Source organism: Homarus americanus, unplaced genomic scaffold, assembly GCF_018991925.1.
Source record: "Homarus americanus isolate GMGI-L3 unplaced genomic scaffold, GMGI_Hamer_2.0 scaffold50705, whole genome shotgun sequence".
In the NCBI taxonomy this organism is placed as follows: domain Eukaryota; kingdom Metazoa; phylum Arthropoda; class Malacostraca; order Decapoda; family Nephropidae; genus Homarus; species Homarus americanus.
In genome coordinates, this window is record NW_024756463.1 from 321,169 (window position 1) to 348,871 (window position 27,703).

The following is a 27,703-nucleotide window of genomic DNA, read 5'->3' on the forward strand; positions in this document are numbered from 1 at the left end:
CATGCAAACTCAAGCATAAATTGTTAATCATTCCTTTACATTTTGTGATAAAAACTGACTTAACGTATTTTTAATAAAAACTAACTAACATGTAAAACAAATATCCATCAAGTCTTTGTTACATGGTAATTTGTACATCCAAATTGCATCTCAATGGTTTACTATCTACATGTACCTTCAGTACAGTTACTTGGTACCTCTAAAATGAAAACTAATGATCTAAAATTTCTAATACGTACAGTACTAAATGGGATCAATCTTAAACCATCATTTCTTTGAAATGACTCAAAGAAAGGCTGCTCTGCACGAATTAAATTATTAGGTGCAGCAGCTAAGTGGATACAGCACTTGCCTTCTGTCCTATTGGTTACCAGAGTTCATCCAGCTGTGAATGGGTACCTAACTTTACAGTTGATGAAGTGAAGGCAGATGAATGTAGTGCTGACCACACTGCTTCCTTGAGTCTGAAGGCTAGTATTACAGTGTGCTGTATCCTCACTGCCCCCCAACAAGCTGTTACACCTATGGGGCCCACTTACAATTAATTATTGTTAGGTTAGCAATGATGAGAGAAATTTCGGTGACAGCCAAAGTTCCAGCGACCTCACCCTGGGTCTTGTACTCGTAGTTTTATCTGGTAATACGTATTTGGTGAAGGGAGGCTGTATGTAATGGGGATTGTGATTGGTGGATCTATTTCAGGTTGTATCACTGCCAGGATAAATATTAAATAATCCTTAGGTAGAATTTTTATAATAATAAACTATTCATTGTTATTTAAAATCATAAGAAGCTTCCAAATGTTCATATATTTGCTGTGGCAAGCGGGGTACCACAAGGCAGTGTATTAGGCCCACTGTTGTTTGTTTGCTTCATAAATGACATGCTAGAAGCTGTACATTCCTCTCCATACAAATGTTTGCAGAAAAGCCTCTCACAATTAATCAGAAACAAAACAAAATGTAGAAAAAATGCAAGAATCTACCATCAAGTCAACTGTCAACTCTGTGCTCTGTTATTTATTTGTATGTATTTTGTGTGTCTACACACGTACACATATATACAATACAGGTAAAAGAAATAATTGTCCTAAGGGCAAACACATAAAGGGAAGATACATTTCTTTGCATACGAGTAAAAATGTAACCCCCCCCTCCCCCCTCCGTCAGCAAATGATATTGATGGCCATTTTGAGACCCAAATCCCAGCAAATTTTAAGGGCATGCTGTACCTGAGAAAACACACACAAAAGAAAAACTTTCATTGTGGTACCAATATGACTTGGTTTACTACTGGCAGTGGTGCCTGATTGTTTGTCTCAATTTGTTTTTTCACTTCAATTTAATTTAAACTCCACCGTAGTCACTGTTGTCATGATGGACTGTCTTTGCTAAAGACACAACACTACTCTCTGATCAGCCTTTGGATGGTCAATCACAGCCATCAGCGCATCGCATTTAAAAATTTCTGGATAAATCTTGTCATATGGTAATGATTTTGTGGTTGTATGCCTCCCGATCTATTTTTCCAGTCAGTAGAGGGTATTTTTCAATATACAATACTGTACAAACTGGAATAACGTTAAAAATCCTACATCAATTTACGCATTCACATCACTAAGACGATCTTGATGCTCTTATGTAATCACTGTCCAATTGCCACCGCGCAACAACGAAGACCCGAGTGTCAGCACACTTTGTTACAGAGAAATGACATGACCCGCATGACCCTCCCTTATAGTCGGCATATATACGAACATTTGGAAACTTCTCATGACCTTAAATAACAATGAATAATTTATTATTATAAAAATTCTACCTTTGGATTGTTTAATATTTATCCTGACAGTGATACAGCTGAATTGATACACCAATCACAATCACCTTTACATACAACTTTACTTTACAGAGTGCAGTAAATCCTCGTTTAACGTTGCCTCCAACAACGTTGTTTCGTTATAACGCCGCTACTCTGTAGATACCCATGATTCCGACAACGTCCCAACCGATTCATTATAACGTCGTCACGGACTACTTTGTATGGCGCATCACCTTCTCTCATCTTGGCATGCTACGCTCTCTCATCTTGGCACACTATGCTCTCTTATCTTGGCGCGCTACTCTCTCTCGCGGAGCATCACAGCGTCCCCAGTCTTTGTTAGGCTTCCACAGCGTACATACGTGCGTGCATAAGTGTTGTTGCTATAAAGATTGTATTGTAACCATTCAAAATGGCTTCCAAGTGCCCATCAAGTGTTAGTGATGCTAGTGTTGTAAAGAAGCAACGCAAGACCATCAGTCTTGTTACGAAAATGGAGGTTTTAAACCCACCACATACTCGCTCCACCTCTGCTCATAAGTGAGTACAATACAAAATGATTTAGTTTATTTATCTTTTTGGATGTATATTATATATTTTCTATAAAAATTTCATTGAATTTATGCATATGTAATGTATTTTATGGGGCAAAGAGAGGCTGGGGAACGTAACTAGCGTATTTTATCTATTTCTTATGGGGAAAATTGATTCCGTTAATGTTGTGTTTTTCAAGGACGTAACTAAGACATTAAGCGAGGACTTGCTGTATTGCCAGTTAAAATTGCGAGTACGAGATCCAGGGTGGGGTTGCTGGATCTTTGGCTGACTGTACACTAAATGTGGAAAAAACAAAATACGAGACCCACAAATGATGCACATTAAGTAGCAACTTATTATTTTCATCTTACATAAATGTCTGCTCTATAAATACATGACAGTACATAGGTTTGGTGACCTACATCCTACAAAGAATACTATAATTTTCTGAGAAAGAATATACATGTGCAGTATTGATAAATAAATTCACTGTAGAATTTATTTAAAGCATTACTGGGTTAATGGTCAAAGACTAGTAATAGCTCACGGACCTTCAATAAAATAAAAATTAATGTTATACTGTACATCCACTGTGTAAAAACTGATAAAAGTGAAAGTACAGCACATGGGAATGAAAAAATAAGAAATTGACCCTGAAATCCTATTCTTTGATCAGAGGTGAAGAAAAATCCTTGATACAACTCCACATAACACAGCCATCTCATTTTGTTATTTAAGCATAACATTGGCACTACTGTATATATGCAAAGTCATCTTTCCAACTAGTATATGTACTGTATCAATCGGTTCTAAAGGAAATGGGTTTCTGAGTAATATGGATATTACCATTCAAAAAAAAAAAAAAAAAAAAAAAAAAAGGCCAAGATGGTTATCCTTGAAAACACAACCATTCTCTGTTTCACATAATCAAAGCAGAATGGACCTTTGGAAGTATTCCAACTAAAGTCCACCATTGCCAAATCTCATTGATATTATTCCACACCCCAGGGAGGAGGAAAAATATTAATAAATTGTTATTCACTCACTTCTGATTATTGAGGACAGACCTATTCTGAAATGCTCTTTTTTGTTAAGCTTCCCAAGAATGACTCATGAATATGCCCAATAAGCCTGAAGACTTTGGAACTGGAACCCAGGGAATCCTTAGACTTGAGTGGTTGAGGTGATTTGAAGATCAGCCCAATTTTACCCTGACAACTTTTTGCATTAAATATGGGATCTGAGAAGCCAAGATTGCCCATAGACTTGGAGCTAATTAATCAAGAAATCATACAGCACATGCACTACCTGCTCTTCACTTGTCAGGGTCACTACCAGTGTTGCAGTGCCAATTTTTAAGGTGCTGAAGCTGTCAAAATAATTTCCGTTACCTAAACCATTTCTATTGATGCGTATACATATACTATATATATGTATATATATATACGGTATATAATATTTGATCTCGTACTGTAGTACAGGGTAATCTAATGTGCTTATCCTTTCGATATTGGTCACATATCTATAGCTCTTATGAGAGGAAATGCATACCTACTTTTGAAAAAGTACTGTTTCAAAGTCTTTCTACAATATTGATAAGTCATAAAATGTAAGTGGATCTGAAGGAGAGATTAATTATATGAGCATATATTCGGTTTTGTATATGTATTAATAATGCAAAATAAAGTTGATTGCTTGATTGATATAGATTTATAGCTTACTATAACTTCATGTGTGAAGTGTGGTGTGGTGGCATGGATGAAGAGGAACACACTAAGGTGGTATGAACATGTGCCGAGGATGCATGAAGATAGGCTGACAAAAAAAGTTTATGATAGCAAGAGAGAGGAGAATGTTGGGAGGGGTAGACCAATTGCCACCTGGGAGAAAAGAGTTAGAGAGTTTTTTGAAGAGAGAGCGGGAAGGGAAGGAAGAGTGTTTGAGAAAGCAAGTGAGGTGTGCAAGGATAAAATGGCCTGGAGACACTTCTGTTGGGGAGTTCCCGGGAGGGAACAAGGCGTCGGCAATATTGATTGATCGACGAAAGCAGAGGTGCCGGAGCGGTGCTCAGGTGAGCTCCGGCAGCACTGCACCCCTGGTCACTACAGAGCAGGAAAGAAGCAGAACCACTCTCACCACCAGTCCAAGTCCTTCTTTCCAAGCTAAGTTAGAAAAGAGGATTTCAAAATCTAGCCATCATTTGTAATTTGATACCTTCCAAAAATAACTTGTGAATACTGAAGCAACTGACAACAACTGACAGGTGGAAAGAATCTCTAACTGTTGAGTGAAATGCATCTTGTAGGGGAGAAAATTCCATGACTCACAATTTGATAAGAATACACAGTATACCTGAACCCCCTATGCCACACTGGGGAGTCAGCAGAATAGTTTCCTGCAGAGCCGAGGATATCACGAATAAAGCAACATTTTACATACAGTAGACCAAAGCATCGTGATATCTAAGAAGTTCCACACAAAGATTGAAAATCTAAAACCAAAATCAACTACAGCAGAAGTTAGTAAGACTACCAAGAACCTCCATCTATGCAGTTATAAAACTGAGGACAAGAGTACAAGACAATATCTCTACTTACTCTATGACTCAAAGCTTGAGAATGGAAATGATGAAAATTTAGACAAAGCAGATAGAGGGGAACCAAGTTGTAGCTACTAGTTATATAACATGTCACTAATGTAGTTTATCTAAATTATGAAGTTTTGAAAGAATCTATGATACCCAAATGAGATGAGGAAAAAGAAATCTGATCCCATTTGTTCCAGACCCAAGGAAAAGCATCTACATCTACAAACCTTGTTATGGGATGGTCATTAAGAAAGTAAGGTGGTGGTGATTACCCTACATTATGAATGGGCACCCCAAATGATGAATTCCCAAATACTATTGTGTTCCATAACCTTACATCCTACAGGGCAGAATCACTAGCTCTTAGCAGCCCAGGAACATTCAGGACCGTCTTGGAACAGGCGAGACATGTTATAAAAACAAAAACAAAGAATAAACTCCATTCTATACTATGCCTAGCTTGAAACAGAACTATAGATTATGTACTGGAAAAACACTGGACAGATTTGAGAAAAATCTTAATTAAGTGAACTGAAATGTATAAGAACAATTCCTTAACTCATGCTTTGTAGGGAAAAAATGGGGGTACTAGAGTCGATCATGAAACACCCAAAGAGTTTAGACAGCTTCACAATAAGAAGGCAAAATGTACTGAATATCCCTGGTTGAACTGTATTACTGTTTACCATTGTTTATATACCTGCACTATCTACTGTAAGTACACTAGTAATAATTGTATCCTACATGGACTATGTACACTGTAAACCAGCATTGTCTATATGTATACTGAACTATAAATCTGGATTGTCTACATACAGTATTTGCCAAACAAATTGTAAATGTGTATGATGATTTTACTGAAGAAACATCTATCTATCTATCTATTTACTTAACATACAAGTTCATGCTAAGCAATGGACAAGTTCACAAACTAATTCCTCTATACCTCTTTATCAGCAAGAAAAAGATATACTGTACATGCTTAAACTTCAAACAATTCAAATTTGACCCTAGAGCTGGGTCAAACATTCTCCCAAGGTCAGGAACCCCCTGATATTGCAAGGTCCCCAAAATCATATCATCATATAAGGCATTCAGTCAAGGAATGATGAATACATACACCAAAAGTGAGGTTTGAGATTAAAGCTGTTAAAGTTTGCGCGCCTGATTTTTGGTGCGTTTCCGTAACCAACAGTACAATTTTGATGAAGCTGGAGTCAAAAGATGGAAAATCTAGTCGAGTTTAAGGATAAAAAAAAATAAACAAATGTAAAGACTTTGTGTTTTTAAGGTATGTAGATATTACACCCACACTCTGGTGCCTGTAATAAATGTCCAATTAGCATAAAAGAAATAAGTAAGCAATAGTAATAATAATAATGATAAACTGTAGTAAGTAATAATAATAATAATAAAACTATAGTAAGTAATAATAATAATAATAATAATAAAGGTTTCTTAATTTTTCTCCTTCCCATCTTTGTAAAGCCACAACATTTACAAGGAGGTCCCGTTTTCCTCTCCTCCACGATTTTTTTGTGGTCACCTTAACACACCCCTCGTGGTCACATTAACACACCCCTCGTGGTCACATTAACACACCCCTCACCCTGGTTTTGGGTTTTTTTAGCTACCTGGTTAAAAAAAAAGGAACAGAAAACTACAGGCCAATCAACCTAACATTACATATACTGTATATGTAAGTGCTTTGGGAAAATTCTGAGGGATGCTATCATCCAAAACCTGACTGAAAAGTCTTATCAACGCTTCACAACACGGTTTCATGGAAAAAAAAATCTTGTCTGACAAAGTTACTCACGTTCCTTGAAGCAGTAACAGAATACAATATGTGGACCAAGGCTTACAAGTGGATGTGTTGTACAATACATGGATTTCTCCGAAGCATTTGACAAAGTCCCACATGCATGACTAGACTTCAAGATCCAGGCACATGGCAAGATTTTGACATGGATTAGTAAATGACTCAAAGAGTGGGAATAAATGGAGTACATTCTGAATGGGAAAGGTTCTCAGTGGAGTACCACAAGGCTATATCCTTCTGGACCCACTTTGTTTACGATCTACATAAATGACATAGATGAAAATATATCGAGCCACGCTGTCAAATTTGAGGATGACCCAAAAATATTTGGGTAGGTAGCAAGTCAAGACGATGTCGCAACAATGCAGGAAGACCTGAATGAGCCGTTCAAATGGTCTCGAGGCTGGCAAATGCTCTTTAACATTACAAAATACAAGATCCTACACACAGGATATAACAACCCTCAGCACAACTATTCTATTAATAACACTTTCCTGGACAATGCTGATAGGGAGAAAGATCTGGCATGGTGATAGATCATTCACTGAAGGCGGTGCAACAAGCGAAAGTGAGGAAAGCAAATTGATATCTGGGAATTATGAAGCGTACCTTTGAATATAAAGATGGGAAAATGCTCCTTCAACTGTACAAACCCAAGTACTGTATATGTCCCAGTCTGGATTACTGTTTACAGGCATGGAAACCCTACCTCCAGAAAGATCTAACATACCTAAAAAGGGTGCAACACAGATCGACGAAGATGATTCTGGAACTATGTCATCTCGATTATCCAAGTAGACTGAGAGCCTTATGACTAAAAACTCTTTAGACAAGGCACAATAGGGCAGATTTCGTTAAACATTAAAAATCCTTAAAGGGAAGGAAAACGTGAACCCGGGACATTTTTTTGTGATTTCACACACCACCAACACGAGAGAACATAACTACAATCTCGCCAAGTTATCGTGCAAAATGAATACAGTATAAGGAAATACTTTTTTAGACATAGGGTGGTAGACCCACGGAACAGTCTGCCAGCCCAAACTGTGGAATCAAGCCCTTGACAAAATTATCAACTACCTGTGCTCAGTCGAGTGTCCATGCCTGGAGCTGGCAGAAGCCCGCCCCACAAGGAATCACAGCTCAAGGTTGAAAAGGCCACAAGTCCAGAAAACTGTGAGAAAATTTTTTTCGGAGTGAGAATTGTGAACTCTTGGAACAACTTGCTAGAGTATTGTGATGGCACCGAGTGGGAGCTCTTTCAAGACCAGATTTGACCAACACTAGAGCAGGTTTAGATACATTCAAGATCCAGTGCATGCCCGGAAATTGCCAAAAGTGCATAACAGAGAAATGACCGACCGCCCAAGAGGCTAATGAGCTGATCAGTGGCAAAGAGAATAAAAGTGAAAGTAAGAACAATGGAGGGTTCCTACACAGGCCACTTGCCTCCTCTCTTCGGCATGGCCACCTCTAGTGGGTGACCATTAGGTAAATAAGGTAAAGGTACTGAATAAGTATTACCAGTGTGATACACGTCAATGAAAAAAAGTGGCGCCGCCAGCGTAAACGGCTGAGAAATTTTATGCCATAGGTGTAAACGATTTCATAAATTGACGCTGTTTTTTAGCGTCAACACCTAGCGTCAACGAGTTTTCAGTGACGTACAAATGCAGCCCCGAAACGCATATTCTCCTGTGGATGGGAGTAACATATGTAAAAGAAAAAAATATTCATTAATTTTTAATCATTTAATATGATTTATATTATACCATTTTAATTATTCATTTGTTCCCCAACAAGAATACTAACATCTCAAAATACTTGTCGCTCATTCTGCTGCGCTTGGGCCACAAGACATCCTTGCCCATGGAGAACATGCGCTCCACAGCAGCACTAGAGGGGATGGGGGTGTTGTATTTGATGAACAACTCCCTCATGGCCTTGCTGGGGAAGGTGTCCTTGTCAAAAGATTTTTCAAAGGTTTCTCCCCCAGGAAACACTTGGCCTTGCTGGGGAAGGTGTCCTTGTCAAAAGTTTTTTTCAAAGGTTTCTCCCCCAGGTAACACTTGAAAGGGTCACTGTCTTTTTCATGCCTGCGGGGGGTCTCGTACAGGGCCTGGAACAATTCATTCTCCATGTCATGGTCTTTGTCGTCTCCCTCACTGTTGCTGCTGCTCTCAGTCTCGTGCACGGACTTCTCCACCAACCTGGACAGCTGGTTGGTGGCCTTTTTCCTGACTTGAAAATTCAAATCTGTAGAAAGCAGCGCAGGTGCACGGGCGGCGGGAGCGGCAAAATTTTTCCCAGTTGTCTTTATAACAAGATAATTGAAAATCGAACTTGGAAAAATAAAAAATTTTAGAAGTTGACGAACAAATTGACGCTTGACGCTCCACTCGGGTGAAAAGTTGACTGCGTCACCTGCCCAAAAAATTGATGGCGTCAGTGTTAACAAAAAGTTGCTGCCATCCATTGACGGCGTTAAATTAATGGCGTCAACGTACAACACTGAGTATTACTATATTATTATTCTCAAAACATTACAAGAGACAATAAGATTGGCATCTTGACGGCATCCCTTCCCGTCTGAGGCTGCTGATTGTCTTTGAGCAAGATGTCATGGTGTCTTGCGCCCCTTATTGGTGCAGGTGTTTGGTGTAACTGGCAGACACCAGTCTGAGCTATGGAGCAACCAGAGCTCCCCACATGATGCCCTTAAGAAAAAAAATTTTACAGTAAAAATCCAAAAATCAGGATGCCAGAAATCCGGACCATCCGAGAATCCAGACTTTTCGAAAACTCAAACTTTTTTTTTTTTTTTTTAGCTGGATTTTGTGTATGTGCGCATGCGTGAGCGCCACAGCTGCACAGCGACAACAAGCGACCACGTGGTCGCCACTTTAAAACGAGCAATCAAACTGTGACAAGGTATGTAATTTTGAGTCCTACTCTTTCCATTTACAGAGCCCATAATAATGGCTCCTAAAGTAGATAAACTTCGTTGAGAAGAGAAAGAAGAACACGTTGAAATTGAGTGACAAACTTTAAATAATTAAAATAGAACGTGGTGTGAGCAATACTGTTCTAATGGAAACACAACATTGGAGAGTCAACACAATTTATGATATAAAAAAGGCAAAGAATAAAATTCTAAAATTCACAGCTTTTTCTTTAAAACTGCTAGTTTTGATAAATGAAGCATGCTAAATTTGCTAATGAATAAACTATCAAAATGTATCTGTTCATCTCTTCTTTATTCATCCTTAAATTTGAATTTTAAAAGTACTGCCTGAGAATCAGGAAAATCCGAAAATCAGGACCGACCCAATCCCCAAGCAGTCCGGATTTTTGGACTTCTACTTTTTAAAAATGGATTTTCACCGCGTAAGTGATGAATAAGCCATCAATTTCACTTCTATGCTATGCCTAGCTTGAAGCAGAACTATAGATTATGTACTGGAAAAACACTGGACAGAACTCGAGACAAATCTTAATTAAGTGAACTGAAATGTATAAGAACTATGACTGTTAAAACATGTAGACAGAAAATAAATTTTTTTGGTAGTTGGTTGATTCATCAATCCTTGACTGAACGTTTCTTATAAAAAATGTGAATCACATCACTGAAATACATAATGTGGAGAATACCTATACAGTAATTATATTTTCATGGATAACTTTGTTGATTGCATGGTGTGATGAAAGGCAACACCTATATCATTCAGAATTTTTTATTTTAGAACTGATAGATCTTGCTATGACTGGAAAGATGGCTACATATGTAGGATTGTCACTATAATGAAGATGCATGATAAAACAGCTGTCATATGAGATGGTGAGATAAATCATGGACCACCCACTCAGCCTCTTGATCATAAAAGCTTGTTTCTGTTATTCTCAAATTTGAAATTAGCTAAAAGACAATGATCACTATTCTATTAATGCATCTCAGTTAGCCTTATGGAGCTTAAATTTGTGCCACACACATCACTGTAGGATGAAATACAAGGGATCTCATATATATAATGAAATTACAAGATATGGTAAATGATACTCATGGAAAATAGTTCATAACATTATCATACATTGCAAGCTGTTAAACAAATTACAGTGTACATAACTGTAATTACAGTACATGACCATAATATACTCTTAATGCATGACACAAGGTAAATAGTATGTAATGAGCAATTCATTGTTAATTATCATTCAGTACTATACTGTACTGTGCTGTGCTGAAGGAGAAAGAGCTAATATGTAAAACCAACAACAGTCCAGGAGGTTCCTTTATTGGTGCTTGAGATCATCAGTAGCATTCACACTAATAAATATTCTCAGAACTACACTAATTTCATGAGTAAAAATTCAGTTATGATACTTTTCTGTGAACTTCTCTGCTTTGGCTTTAAACCCTGCACATCAGTCCTTGGTAACAAGATCCGGCTGTCAATCCTTTACCTGGTAAAAAGCCTCAAGTTCACAGGTAGGCTGTCATCGGGACACTGATCGCTCAATATCTTCATCCATCCAAACTTCACACAAGCTTCTAAAATCTTGAACAAAGTTGTATTGCTGAAATATAGCATAATTCATATACGTACATTTAAATGCTTCCCGATTACTTTCATAAACAAAAGAAATCCACAAATCATTTTTACATTATGATTTCTTGAAAGATGGAATTCTCTTCCCAACAATGATTTGTCTGTTTCTGTTTACATCACACTTCAAACTACACTAACATATACAGTACAGTACGTATTCCTAAAATCATCAGAATTTTTTTCCCTTTAAATAATGTTGAAATAATAAATTGTTACACACTGTATATCATGCCAATGCCATTTTTTTTTTTTTTTACAAATAATGTTTGTCTGGAACCAAAAAATTCATAATACAGGTAGCAGATTTTTTTATTTTTTCTGTGTGGTGATATTGTTAGGAGATTTCTCATTATATACTGTACAGTAGAACGTTGATATAATGCAAGATACACCAAGAGAGGGCGCTTTAAACCGAGCTCACACTAAATCGAAGTGTTGTTTCATGGGAATAATTTTGTTTGGTACTTGCAGTGGTGGGCATGGTTCCACTAATCCGCTAATTAGCGAAGCTAACTTTCTCGTAAGCGGATTAGCGTTTTCGCTAACTTTGGAAACCATTAGCGGGCCAATTAGCTTCCGCTAAATTTAGTTCCGCAAACTTTAAGTCCGCTAACAAAATTTATACATGTTTGTTCCTGTCTGTTGTAAGCGTGTGATGCCGCGACGCGTGCCTCCAACAGCCAGTCAGGCATGCTTGGCTGACTGCGTGTTAGTACGTGTAAACGTGACAAGACTGTCAGTGTATGTTGAAAGAATCATAGAATGTAATTGTAAACTAATGTATAATTTCATTTCTCATTTATTTGTTAATTTAATTAGGATTTTTTTGTGTTAATATATTTGGTTATGCTAAGTACTGCATAAGTTCATAACCAGGATGTCATGTATAATGACTAAGACCAACAATAAGTTATATAAAAATGCACTGGTATAATGTATGTGGTTGCTATTGCATATTTACATGAATAATGAATAAGGCCGATAGGTTGTATGAGACTGCAAATTAATTATTTGTGAAATTGTGTACAGTGTACACCTTGATAAGTTGATCATCATCTGATCTTGGCATGATGCTATTTGCTACCTATGCTATACAGTATTATAGTTTTTGGATTCGTTTAATACTTTCTGTCTTTTCGTACAGTAAATAAAGATTATAAAATGTATGTTGAAACTTGAATGTAAACTAATGTTTAATTTCATTTGTTCATTTAATTATTTGTGTATCGGTACACCTTGATCATCTAATCTTGGCATGCTATACCTGTATAATATGGACACGAAGTAGTACCTTAAGCTGTGTATTCTTATATTACTCTATTAATTATGTATAGTAAAGTATTACAGAACATGTATTAATCCTATGTAATATTTCCATTTATTATGCACCATGTTATGTATGTGAATTATCATATTTACATATTATGTATTCAGCTTGTGAATACTGGCATCTGTACATGCCAGTGTGGAGTGATACAGAGAGTTGAGATCACTAGTCCTTATGGTGTGGAAGCCAGTTTCTTTGTTCCTCTGTATATCTCCCGTACGAGAATAAGAACCTATTTTCAAGATAACAAGTGTTTGTGTATACCCTCAGTAGTGTAGAACATTTTGGGGGTATCAAAGACAAACACAGAATACCTTTTTGGAAAGCTCTATGTCTAAGCTACAAGACAACATATGAAAATTTCAGCTCTCTAGGTCTGTTTTTAAGGGTTTTAGAGCCCCCCCCCCCCCAAAAAAGAAGCTAAATTCATATAATAAAAGTTAGCGGTTAGCGTTAGCTTCCTCTATTTATTTTAGCTATTTAGCGGTTCAGCGTTAGAGAAGTTAACTTTTTAGTTAGCAGATAGCGGTTAGTGAAGCTAACTTTTCATTTACCTGTGCCCACCACTGGGTACTTGAGAGAAACACAAGATACTAAAAAGACTGACAGTCTACCCAGATGCACTTCAGCCCATCTCCTAGAATAAACAAAACATTTTTTTTTTGTAGTATTATGTTAAAACAAACACTCATAAATAAACATAGCTAAAATTAAGGGATGCGAAATGGTCTGTTTACTGGCTGGGAAGATGGGGGGGGAGGGGGGAGGGGAGGTGATATGCTTGACAGTTGATGCCTAAGCATGGTCTCCAATCTTAAAACCCAAGGACTCAGTTGAATTGTATGAAATACTCCTTTAAGGATTTAACTCACATAATGATGGAAATAAAATCAACATATATAATTTGTGCAAGCCCATACATTTTATTGTTGAGTCTTAATGATATGGTCACTGCATGTTTCATAGCAAGCTATTCTAAACCAACATTAAACATACACATGATGCTTCAATAAGGTACACTACAGTATGTGTTTTTCAAGAGTTCAACAAAGTGGTATCAAGAGTGTGAGGAAGGGCTTAAGCCTCACCCTATACAGTACTGTATACCCATACTTTGCTACTGTCTCTGCTTCCTTTATACACTTCATTTTCCAAAGAAAGCCAAACCTACCTCCATACATTACTACATTATCAGAGTTATTAAATATTTATACCTGTGATGAAGAAAAAAAATATTCCCCAACTACACTGGTAAAAAGAGATGCATACACCATAAGTTCATAATTCATTAACATTCATATGCATATGAGGATCACCTTCACTACACGATGATAGAAATTATGAAACACAATACTGACCTTGACTGTCTGGATTGCTCGCGTTCCTCTTAGTTCTCGCAGGAGGAAAATAGTTTGGTCTGGGGTGAGTGAATTCTCAAAGTATTGTAGTAGACATGAAGCTATAACACATGCTCGCCCTAATCCTCCCATACAACTGAAATCACATGAGAAATGCATATTACTTCATTGTTATTCAAACTCTATCAATTTCTTGTGGCTTTTTAACTATGGACCAGTAAAACCTAGCAAGATCACCCCAAAGAGATTAGTAACTCAAGTTCCTGACATCTTAATATTGTGACTAAATTCCAAGATCACAACTCTCAGGATCAGTTTGTCTCTTTGCATCAAATTGTTCACCAAGTATGTTAGTAAATTGGGGTAAGATCATATTTTTTTTTGAAGATTATTGCTTGGTAAATGCAGGGGAACAAAAACAATTATAAACAGTGATATTTACCAACAATCATCAATCATCATCATCATCAGCAATCATCATCATCATCATCTCCAAAACATAGACCTGGATTGCTAATTAGTCATTGGTGGTAGAATGTGAAATAGTATCCTGTATATATACAGCCACTCCTCGACTTACAACGGGGTTAGGGACCCAAATCCAGGTCATAAGTCGAAAATGTGAAGATAATACAGTACATAGAAAATCTAAAATGGGTGTCTCTTTTTCTTCTCAGCACCACAAAACTCTCACTTTTAAACTTGCCTGCCATTTTAAAGTGAATTACAAACGAAAATTTTGTTAGTACACAGTGCAATCACTAATGTCGGAACTTGGCTCTAGAGGATACGACAGTTTGCTTCACAGAAGCAGTGTGATCTCTGGTATTTAAGTGAGGAGTCAGTAGCTCTGGCTCTCTTCAGTGATAGTGTTTCGTATGCTGAGAAAAGAGAAATCCTTGAGTCAATGAAGGGAAAGAACGAGAAAAAGGAATGTCCGAAGAAGCTGAAAGTGACAGAAGAGGAAATTCCATCACTGGAGCTTAAAAACCTTGCACCCACAAATACTAACTGCTTCTTTCAAACCACGCTCCTGGATTCTGAATTCGTCTCCAAAGATCCAAGCCAATGGAAAGACGATCCACAGTTCCTTCAGTCAAGGGAAATTCTACAAGAGTTGCAGGTGGTGAATGATGTGGCCGAAAGCGCGGTGAAGCTTATCCAGGACTACAACTCTTCAATTACGAAAAGCGAAGATCAAAAGCAGTACCTGCTTCAGGTGGTCACCACACATTGACAGCAGTATCCCAACATAAAGAAGGCTAATCTTCTGTGATGTATGTTTCTCTTACATGTGTTCTTTATGTTAATCTCATATTTTGGATAAAATAAACACCAACAAATAACTGTAACAAATAAGTCACTTGTATCTGATGTCAGGAACAAGAATTATTTTATAGAGGGAGAAAACATTAGAGAAGTAGAATTTTTGGGCCACTTGTGCATACCCTAAATGAAGCTGTAATGTCCTATAATTTTGCCTGAAATGTTTTTTCATGTAAAGGACGCAAATAAACATTGAGCACTAAAAATATAAAGAACTTTACTTTTTTTGAACCACCCTAATAAATAAATATATATAAATATACATATATATATATATATATATATATATATATATATATATATATATATATATATATATATATATATATATATATATATATATATATATATACAGTATATATATATTATATATATATATATATATATATATATATATATATATATATATATATATATATATATATATATATATATATATATATATAATATATATATATATATATATATATATATATATATATATATATATATATATATATATATATATATATATATATATATATATATATATATATATATATATATATATATATATAATATATATATATATATTTTTTTTTTATACAGTGGTCCTTTGGTTAACAAACGGTTCAGTTAACGAAATTCCAGTTCACAAATTACCTTCCATAAGAATCTTCAATTCGGTTAACGAAATCTTTAGGAAAATCACATTTTGTTGCGAGCATCAGCTGATGGGCTCGTCTGCCAATTCAGTAATCTGTTCTCTGTTTACATTTGTTTTCAATGGAGTAAATATCAATAAAGTTGTGCTCTTCAATATTTTTGCGTGTTTTATTTTAAAATTATTAGCCATTTTAACATTTATTTAACATATTAATAATATATGCAGTACAGAGAACTAGTCTGTTGTCCACCCATCAGATGCACGAGTCGGTCACAAGGCGTCAGTTGAGACTTTGAAAACAGTGAAGAGAGCAACTATTTTGTTGGTGTCTTGAATATATTTGCATTTTTCATTGAAATTTTTGGTCATTCTGAACTTTAGTTAACATATTAATAATATATAGCGCAGTGCAGTGTTGATTTAAAGAAAATAATCTTGAATTACACCTAGTGAACTTAAAATTTTATTGGTGAAATGACTGCATCATGCATGGGTCCCCTGAAAGATGATTTCTCCTCCATCCCCACTTCCTTCTCTTCTCCCTTCTCCTCCACCCCACTTCTAATTCCCATCATCATCATCAACCAGGAACCCTCTACATACACACCTCAAAGTAAGTGTACTTTTGCTCTTGCAAAACTGTAGTGATCTTCATGCTCTAAATGCTCTACAGCATCTCCAGGATGCAACAAATGGACAGCATCATTCAACCTAAAACTTAGCAAGAATTGCATGCATTGTTATTATATTATTGTTCATTACTGATCTACATGAGAATTCTTTGAACACTATACAGCTACTCCCCAACTTACGACCACCCGAACATATGACCGCCTCGGTTGTACCAAAATTTTGTCAAATTACGTATTTTCGAGTCCCAATGTCAGTGATTGCGCTGTGTACGGACCATCTAGATAGCTGACCGACCTTCTTATAAGACCCAATAATTTATTTGCCTGATTTACCTTCTTCTCGCAATGGCCCAAGAACTTCAGCTCGTTGTCAACATACACACCTAGGTCCTTCTCACATTGTCTCAAATAGTGCAGTTTCTTCATCCCGTTGGGACATATGATATGCCTCCGTACCGTTGGTACGCCCCAGGTGCATCCTCTTACACTTCGTGACATTGAATCTCAGCAGCCATTTCTTCGACCATTCTTGGAGCTCACAGAGATCCTTCTGCAGCTCTTCACAGTCCGCATGGTTCTTGATTCCCGAAAAAACTTGGCGTCATCGACAAACATTTGTATGGAGAAGTGTACAACGCCAGGCATGTCATTTGTGAAACAAACAGCGGGCCCAATACACTGTCCTGTGGTACCCCTGCTTGTGACAGGTACAGATGATGATTTGGTGCCATTAATCACCACACACTGCTTGCGGTCCTGTAGACAGTCTTCTGTCCACGCTAGGACATTTCCCCGAATTCCGTACCCTTCCAGTTTGATTTTCAGCCTTTTGTGGGATACACTGTCGAAAGCCTTGGCAAAATCTAGGTATATATTGTCGATATTACCACCCCGTTCCAGAATATAGGTCCAAATATCCAATACTTTGAGCAATTGTGCTAAGCAGGAACGCCCCGGCATAATACAGTGTTGGCAATCCTTTGCAAGGTTGTTTCATAGTAGATGTTCCATCGCGGCATCTCTGATAATACTCTCAAGTACGTACTTTACATAATATGCTGGTCAGGCTCACCGGTCTATAGATGTTCGTGGAGTGACGATCGCCCTTCTTGGAGATAGGACTCGCATAAGCCACTTTCCATTCACTGGGGACCTTTTGTTCATCCAGGCATTTACAAAACAGGATCTTCAGGGGCTCGGCAAGCTCGTTGCACAACTCTCTTAGCACTCTGGGATGCACCATGTCAGGGCCAGGAATCTTGTGGACCTTTAGCTTTGACAGTTTATTTCTAATACTCTCTTCTGTGAACACAATGTGGGTCAGTGCTGTGTCGAACCACTCTGTCCTCAAACTCAGGAAGGTTAATCGCATCCTCTCTTGTGAACACCGAGGAAAAGAAGCTATTCAATGCCTCGGCTTTATCCTGGTCAGAATCTGTGTAACTACCATCTTCAAGCCTCAGGTCTGATACTCCTACTCGCAGTTTAATTTCGACTTTGTATATCACATTTGCTCATATTAACTAAACCTTTCAGTCATAATACAAGCAGGGCACAATTTTTCTACTGCTTTCATAAAATAAACTCCTTATAACTACACTACTGTACAAGTACAGTACTTTACAACAATGCCACCATATGCACTTACTGTATAAGAATCTTCCGATTTTCCTCCAAGGCCTGTCGAACTGTATCAATAACTACCATAACATTGTCAATTGAAGGAGCTGTGCCATCAGGAAATGGGTAGTGATGAAGACGTATTCCTCGCATCTCGTACTCATTCATTAAATTTGATACTCTATATTTTCGTAACTCCCCCTTTGTAACGAGCATCACTACATCAGAGATTCCCAAATCTTCTATTTTATCTGAAAAACAATCAATGACGATATCAATCAATCATGATCTTACACATAATTCAAACATTCAAAATGAAAAGTCACAAAGTTTTATATTTCCTAATCACAAGCTGAAGATCCATCATATTTGGTCACCAAAATTATTTTAGTTTCAACACTGTTCGGCAGAACATCATTAAGGAAGTTCCTAAAGGCATGTACTGTAACAGCTTTCATCATCTATCATAATTTACTGACTAATTTAAAATTACACATACTGGAGAGCATCTTATATACATGTAATTGCAACGGCTGCCAAACATTATCAAAATATATAGTAAGTTATTGGAGTGAAATATGCTCAACTTACTTAAGTCCATATGCAGGTTTTGGTGAACATTTCTGAAACGGCATCCTGGCAAACCACTGAGGGCAACAGCTTGTGGACATCCCATAAATGACATATCTAACCTAAGAAAATAAGACATTATTTCAGTGGTACAGTACATGTATACATAATAACATGATGAAATGTAATAGGAAAAAGAACATAAACACACAGTACTGTACAGTATTTAAGCTCAATAAAATTTCAATAAGTGACCGAACTTGACAAACTACTGTACAGTACTGTACCTCCATTAACCTTATCAAATCTCAATAACTGGTACATAGAGTGAAACTATCGCTGCAAACCTCACATACTGCACTGTACAATGAGGCTACAGAATTCACTACACTTAAAAACTTAATCTGCCAAGAAGCTCGCCTCCATCCATTCCACTTTTTATATACGTACAAAAATTATCTCCATTCTCACTCTGTCCTTGACAGTTTTCATTATCCTTCACAAGTCTATACTGTACTGTACCAAAACGTACTCTCAGCTTTGCACCGCTCCAATTTACTTTACTTTATCCTCTTCGCCACCGATTGGCTCATTAACCACTTGGGCGGTCAGTCAAGTCTCTGTTACACACTGTTGGCAAGTACTGGCTCAAGAAAGTATCGGTAACAGAGCCAGTGTTGGTCAAGTCTGGTCTTGAATCAGCTCACACTCGGTGCTGTCACAATGCTCTCTGGTAGATTATTCTTGGAACAACCCTGACCCCAACAAATTTTGCCCTGACAGTTTTCTGAGCTTAAGGCTTCTTCAACCTTAGGCTGTGACTTCACCCCTCTTTATTCTCTATTCAAATCTTCTTCCTTTTACTATTAATTTTCTTAATTCCTAAAATACTGCACATTTGTTTCTACTATAAACAATTTGAATAAGCACAATACAAACTTTTCACAAATTCCATATTTATCTTCTTCCTCGTCACCCAGACTTTTATAACAATTAAAACTCCACTTAATTTCCTAACTTAGCTCTTAACTTACACTTTTCCACAGCCACAACTTAAACATGATTCCAAATGCCTGAATTCATCTACCACTTTCAGAGCTTCCCAATTCAAACAAACATTACGCAAAAACAGCCATTCTTTTTTTACAAACTAAAACTTGCTTTTATCATTTTATTTGTATCTCTTTGCAACATTCTCCTCCTGCTTATTTCACTAAAAAGTTATCATTATTTACTCAAGCTAACAAAACTAAATCATACACAATACATGTGTGCTAATTTTCATTCTGTGCCAATGTAATCCAACCTCATTACACAATACCTCTCATAATAACTCACTGCCTTATCAATGTATATAATTAGCAGCACTTATATTCTCCCTCACACATTAATACTGCATTAAATAATTTATTTGTACCTGCATCACAATTCTACTTCACAGGAATACTACTGTACAATACATTACTTCCTTTATGTTATCTCAATACAACACTACAACAGCTGTTCATAAACACAAGATCAAAGTGTCTTCAAATTTGATCTCCATTAATTTATCATAAGCCTCCTCGAAGCCCATAAATGCAGCACAAGGAATTTCCTATTTTTGTCTCAGTGTTTACCATGTAAGCATCTTGAGTAGGATGGGATTTCGATCAAGTTCCATTTTTACTATTTGTCTCTGTCAGCTGTACAAGTAAGTGGAGACTTGGTTGCAATGAATAAGGGGATTGTATTCTACCAGCAATGATTAGCCAATGCAGTTAATAGCTTACATGCTTTTTTCTGAATTTTCTTTTGTCACTTGTTATATAGTTCACTAAACTAAGAGTGTAGTTGCTGTGATGATGGCAGTTTTGGAACCTTAAATAAATGTATGCTTTGGGAAGATTAATGAGTGGCCAATTTTGATCTCAAGGAGCAACCATTATTAGTGTTACAGCATGCCCTACATTTATTCCATAATTTTTTCACCACAAAATCACAGAGTGAAATGATCCTCTTAGTTAGTTAACCAAACACATATTCAATATGAATCAGCAGTTAATCCCGTAAGAAGGTTTCTCTACTGGTGCATTTAAACAGAGAGAGAGTGAGTTTGTGAAAGAGAAACTGAAGCACTTATATTAATAATTCTTTACAAACATTCATAACATTAATAGGTGGTAAAGGAAGGGTAAATGGAAAAGATGTTTAATCAGAACAAGAAGTAAATTTAACTGGGTACAGTAAAGAGTTACATCCTTCTCATTTCTGAACAGCCAGGGCTAAACTGCTTCTAAACCTTCAAGTAAACTGTCTATTTTTCAGCTATTAAAAAAAATCAAAGTTTGTGTGTATCACTAACAAGTTGTACACAAGTACCAATCTAATCAAAGAATGGCAACTTTCCTGTTTCAAAACACAGATTCATTTGTTTATTCGAAAACCCTAAATGACTACTGTACTATATTTTAGGACATGCAATAAAAAGGAACCAAAAAATCAGTAGGAAGAACATTTATGTTAGCCAGAATCAACATAAGTCGCTGCATGCATACTTCACCCGTCAGTGGCACCTCTTGCTGTTTTTATTTTCATTTCAGTCACACCAAGGAACTCATTGTGGAAGAAGCTTGTATATCGTCGAGCATTACAGCAAAATGCATCGTTAATGAAATGTCGAATTACATTTAAAAGTCATTTTGGTGTTTTCCTGTTTACTTCATCTTTTATCCTCTTCACTGATCAGCTCGTTAGCCGCTTGGGCGATCGGTCACGTCACTGATTACTTTTCCTTTTCTTTTATCCTCTTCACCAAAAGATTGGCTCGTTAGCCGCTTGGGCGATCGGTCATGTCTCTGTTACGCACTGTTGACAAGTACTGGGCATGCACCGGCTCCTGAATGTACCTGAATCCGCTCCAGTGTTGGTCAAGTCTTGTCTTGAATGAGCTCACACTCGGTGCCGTCACAACACTTTCTGGTAGATTGTTCCAAGAGTGTACAACCCTCACTCCGAAAAAGTTTGCCCTCACAGTTTTCTGGACTTGCGGCTTCTTCAATCTTGAGCTGTGACCCCTTGTGGGGCGAGCTTCCGCCAGCTCCAAGTAAGGACACTAGACTGAGTAGTGCCCCTTGAGATGCTTATACACCTCAATTAGGTCACCCCTTGCCCGTCTGTAGTATAAGCTAGGCAAGTTCAGGCGCTCCAATCTCTCAGGGTAGTTGAGGTGCCACAGTGCAGGCACCAGTCTGGTGGCCCTCCTTTAAACATTTTCAGCCAACTGACAGTCCCTAGCATATCTCGGGGACCAGAAGGGGTGACAGTACTCCAGATGGGGAAGCACTTCACTCTTGAAGATCGTTACGAGGGACGGACCGTCTAGATATCTGAACGACCTTCTTACAAGACCCAATAATTTATTTGCCTAATTTACCTTCTTCTCGCAATGGCCCGAGAACTTCAGCTCATTGTCAACATACACACCTAGGTCCTTCTCACATTCAGTCTCAAATAGTGCAGTTTCTTCATCCCGTTGGGACATATGATACGCCTCCTTACCGTTGGTACGCCCCAGGTGCATCCTCTTACACTTCGTAATATTGAATTTCAACAGCTATTTCTTCGACCATTCTTGGAGCCCACAGAGGTCCTTCTGCAGCTCTTCACAGTCTGCTTGGTTCTTGATTTCCCAAAATAACTTGGCGTCATCGGCAAACATTTGTATGGAGGAGTGTACAACGTCAGGCACGTCATTTATGAAACAAACAAACAACAGCGGGCCCAATACACTGCCCTGTGGTACCCCACTTGTGACAGGTACGGATGATTTCGTGCCATTAATCACCACACACTGCTTGCGGTCATGTAGAAAGTCTTCTATCCACGCTATGACATTTCCATGAATTCCGTACCCTTCCAGTTTGATTTTCAGCCTTTCATGGGGTACACTGTCGAAAGCCTTGGCAAAATCTAAGTACCGGTAAATATTGTCGATATTACCACCCCGTTCCAGAATATGGGTCCAAATATCCAATACCTTGAGCAACTGTGTTAAGCAGGAGCGCCCCGGCATAAAACCGTGTTGGCAATCCTTTACCAGGTTGTTTCGTAGTAGATGTTCCATTGCGGCATCTCTGATAATACTCTCAAGTACTTTACATATTATGCTGGTCATGCTCACCGGTCTATAGTTGTTCGTGGAGTGACGATCGCCCTTCTTGAAGATAGGACTCACATAAGCCACTTTTCATTCACTGGGGACCATTTGTCCTAAAATATACTTTAATAATCATTTAGGGTCCTCGAATGAAAAAAAAAAGACTGTACTCACTGTAGTCATTATGTTTGTGCTCCCTAATAGGGAAGGACCTTCAGACCTCTACCTCATAATTATCTAGTTCAATACAGCATTCCCTTTTAGCCCCCAACTTTAAAACTACTGATAAATGAAAAAGCTGTGGTTATTTACCAAAGATATGAACATCAAATTCAACAATCTTGATATATTGTAAGGCTTCTTACTGGAATATGAGTCCTCATAAGTGACCTGCAAAATATACCACTACAGTACTAAACATCCTGTAGGTAGAGCCTGCCAATGCTTGGGGTGCTTATAGCTTAGTGTTGTTAACAACTCTTGACCTGAAGACTCCATAGTCTCTCAAACAACTGCATAATCGAGATTTTAATTCAGATATGGCTGGGTAAGAAAGCTACTTGTAGCATAAACAATGTCTATACAGATAGTATATCCTCATGCAACAGCAGGTACCACCTGGGCCTTTAGTTGTGGAATATCTGTAGATCATTCATGTCACCCCAAAGCCATAAATAAAAAGGGGTTTCAGGCATTAATCTTCCATTTTTGGGCTTCAAAGATTACTTAGGGAATACAGTATTACTTTTGGACAAGCTTGGTACTGTATTAAACTTGTACAGTATTTCATTTATGAAGCTAATCACAGATGGGATTACAAAAATAGAAGTAGAGTACCTGTACTTTACAGTAATCAGGAAAAGGCTGAGAACATTCTTTTCTAATTACTGTATGTCTCCTTTCTCTGAGTCCGTGGGTCATCTGAATAGTACGCCCCTAGCAGGTGGATGTTCAAACGGTTGCACAATAGTAGAGAAAGGTCACAAGAATCTTATATGTGAAGTAGAGTGAAATGACACACACAACTAAAAAACAACATTAGGTTACACATTATAAAATCTAAAGAATTTTATGTGCTCCATGGGTGTGATATGGGGAACAATGATACAGCTAGAATTATAAGGTATTCACAAGCATAGCACTGAGCCCTCCTATGCCTTCACTACCCTTGTAATGACCCTCTAGTGTCTTCATTCCCTAGGCACTGTGGCAATGATGGCTTCTGTGTCTTCACTACTGATGAAGGCTGAAATGACAACAAAAATAATTTAAAAAACTGAAATAAATGGAAAGAGAATAAGGGTCTGCTAACTGTAAAATGCAATGACTTAATGAGGTGTAGATAAATGGAGAGAATGCTGGCAGTGTTTAGTGGTGTGTGGTGACAGGTATGTGTGAAAGGCACAGAGGATCCTGCCAGAGTTTGGAAGTAAAAAGTGACAGTCGTGTGTGACACAGGTTATACACTGGCCAGTAGAAGATGACCCCTGGAAACAAACATAATTCATGGCATGAAATTTATGCAGTGATGAGGGCTCTACAAACAAATATTAATTGGGGGGCCTTTATAGGTATTCTGCAGACTACATACACAGCATTAGATATTGTACTTTTATTTGTGACTAAGAAACTGGGCTGGGGTACCACAGCCATTCTTGACCTTTTGTCAAGAAACATGTTTATGTACTAGTCTATACAAAAGGCTTTCTAATTATTATATTATACAGTATAGTATAATACGCATAACTAGTATTTAACCATGCATTAAACTAACTACTGTAATATTGTTATAATTTAAGACAATTATCTTAGAACAATAAAATCACCGATATCCATCAATCAAAAGCATGTGAAAATTATTTTACTGTACAGGTATTTACAAAAATTTTGTCTCGTAGTTGAAAAAAATAATAATCTGAAAAACAAATTATATATTATCAACATGCATATCATTTAACTAACCCAAAAATATTTTACTTTTCATACACATAAGATGCATCAGCACTTCCATCAATTGTTGTTAGCAACCTGTGTATTCATCAGGGTACCTGTACTCCACAATCGAAAATCATTTACAAATTGCTGGCATGGTACACCAAGTGGCTCCCTCAACATGTTTATGGGATGTACCTTCCTTCCTCCTCAATTTATTTAGTTTGCTACATAGCATTTTGGGTGTAGGATCTATGCCTGTATATCTCACTTTTCCTCTGCTTGGTGGTAGAGCGAGAAATGTGTGTATCTCTCACAACAATGTCCTGGGTTCAATCCCCAGCCCAGGTCAGATGTGAGAAGGGTGTTACCCTGTGCAACCATACCTAACACTGTAGATTTTCTCTGGGTATTCCAGTTTCCTCCTGTAATAACACTGGACAATTAATCTCATAAAAAAAGAACAGATCAACCACCCAAACTCCTCGGAAGCTGATACGTGGTGAAATGATAAATAAAAAACAACTTAATGTCAATGTGTTCAAGGCTCTGCAGTCAAATTGTCCAGTCATTTTGAAGGTCAACACATTTGGATATGTGACTACCTACCCAGGTAAGAAGTTCCTTTTGTCCACAATGTAAAGCGAATTGTTTTTTCCAACTCTGCAAAATTTATGCTGCTATACCTAAGAACTTTGTGGTCATACTTATTAAATTATAACATGACAACAATTTTAGTGAACTTATTAATAAAAAATTATGACAGGACAGCATTATTAGTAGAGTACATTTTCTGTTAAATTAAATCAAATAAACTTACCAGTCTACCTTCAGTGTTTGTACTGAAGCCTGGCTAGACTCATCGTCTGAATCTGAGGAGTCGAACATTTTGTGTTCTGCAACTATTAAGAAAATAAATATTAATGCCATTGAGTTTAACACAGATATGATAAAAAAGAACATGAAGTAGTGTTATCATTAAAATAAAAGAGAATGTCAAGTATAAAAAGAAGGATGACTGAAATGGGGAATACTCTTGCATGGATAAGGAGACCCGCGAGAGACATGTCAGACTGAGACATACCAAACGCTGTGCATTGTTTGACAGCAGAGGTGCTTTACCAACCAATAAAATATAGCTGCAAGTGATAAATGAACTGCAGCCCTCCTATTCAATTGAATCCATTAAAATTTGTATGAATCTCTGTTTTGGGGGCCAGTAGGGTTCGTTAGATCAATCAACAAATGCATAAGGAGATTTTCTTTCTGTACTCATAGGGTTAATGCACAGAACACATATCTGGTGGGTGGAGCACTGAGAAATGGCATAAACTTAACAAAATGATGTTACTCAAATCCCCACATTCTGTACACCAAGTGCCCAGGTCTTACCAGTAAAGTTGGCCTGAAGAGGCCTACAACACTAAATGATTTATGAACCATCCAAACCTAACAAATACAAATTATTTTTCTACTTAGATTAAATTGAGTAGAATCATATGTTATAATAAGGTGTTTAAGATTTGGAGCCTCCCTAAGCAGCTTTGTTGAAAACACCACAAATATCTGCATGAAGATTTTAAGCATTGTGTCCATACATTCAAAACTGTTCTTTCCTAATCCCCAGCTGGGTTTGCACTGCAGGGTACATACTGCATATGCATTTCAACAAACTTATCAGTAAAGATCCCATCAAAAAATTTCAAGGTACTGTACAGTGTTAAGTGGCAATGGTGCCCTTAACATTTGCAACAAAGTCCAAGACACAAAGTGGCGACCTTATCGAGAACTCTCACCATTATGTGCTGTATACAGTATTTGGGTAAAATTATCCTTTCAGTCATCCAGCGATTTTTAGGATTTTAAGCTTTGGAATTAGTAGTTCTTGTGGTTTACAGTATACTGTACTTAATTGGTGTTCAAACTCACTTTTCCATTTCACCAACTGCGTTTGCATTCATATTCTAAGATGAGCAGAATGGAAAGGTTCCCATCAACTACATCATGTAATAGAACATAGAGCCCTAGACCTTTTACTTGGCACTTTCATAATGCGTCTCGAGATGGAAGCCCCCAGTAACCGATAATGAATAGCAGTATATTATTCTGTCTTTATGGACACGTCTATTAAAAAGGTATTGGATTTTCACATAGTCCACATCCACAGTACTTATAAAATATTTCAACGGGCAGATAAAAAAATACGAATCTCGTTACCTGTACTTTCCGAATAACTATCAGTTTAGCCATATATTTGTTTGTATTACATGGTGATAAATGTAAATAATTAGTCCTAACCACTTATGCAACGATATAACACTTTACACCTAATTCAACACACCTTGAAGTAGGTTGCGATACAACGAGACCTCACTCAGCAGACGCCCACCCTCGCCTCACCCACAGGTCAACAACACAACTGCCAGAGTCAGCTGATGGCCTGCCAGCCACTACCAGCCTATGACCAAGGGAACTTTTGTACCAGCAGACAAATTTAGTGATCTATATTTAATTCAAATTAACGAAGTTATGTATACATAAGTAAAACATAATTACTTTTACCACTACTCCAGTCAAAATATGCCATGATTATATTTATAGCAAGTGTTTTCAACAGTAACCGGCACGCAATGCATGTTAATAAGCTTCACCTAATATTTGGATTGATGTAAATTTAATCAAGAAACACCCTTCTCTGATGCTTTACTCATAGCCATGTTTATTCTAATTTATATACGTGTTCACTTTAATAGTATTTCAATGGCTTTGTGAGTCCTATTGTG

General features: G+C 37.3%; 1 protein-coding gene across 5 annotated transcripts; it reads right to left on the minus strand.

The window, feature by feature from the left end:
• On the minus strand, positions 1-27,363 carry LOC121856860 (cyclin-dependent kinase inhibitor 3-like). Of its 5 annotated transcripts, none has more exons than XM_042352638.1 (6): positions 27,262-27,363; positions 25,741-25,822; positions 18,872-18,972; positions 18,309-18,531; positions 14,057-14,192; positions 1-522 (listed from the first exon to the last, which is right to left on the minus strand). In XM_042352638.1, exons 2-6 carry the CDS (start codon positions 25,806-25,808, stop codon positions 517-519), a joined length of 534 nt encoding a protein of 177 aa, XP_042208572.1. In that variant the 5' UTR covers positions 25,809-25,822; positions 27,262-27,363; the 3' UTR covers positions 1-516. The 5 variants fall into 5 exon arrangements, with proteins under 5 accessions (XP_042208572.1, XP_042208568.1, XP_042208569.1 ...); XM_042352634.1 differs by lacking the exon at positions 1-522 and adding an exon at positions 10,483-11,320; XM_042352635.1 differs by lacking the exon at positions 1-522 and adding an exon at positions 10,483-11,339.
• Between the last annotated feature and the right edge of the window lie 340 nt (positions 27,364-27,703).

What these genes read in the sequence shown, in the direction of transcription:
- LOC121856860 (XM_042352634.1), bottom strand. Translation starts at nt 25,808, where the DNA reads ATGTTCGACTCCTCAGATTCAGACGATGAGTCTAGCCAGGCTTCAGTA. An exon ending in CAAACACTGAAGGTAGACTG is followed by an intron (nt 18,973 to 25,740) that starts GTAAGTTTATTT and finishes TTATTTTCTTAG; the next exon opens with GTTAGATATGTCATTTATGG. An exon ending in AATCGGAAGATTCTTATACA is followed by an intron (nt 14,193 to 18,308) that starts GTAAGTGCATAT and finishes ATGTGATTTCAG; the next exon opens with TTGTATGGGAGGATTAGGGC.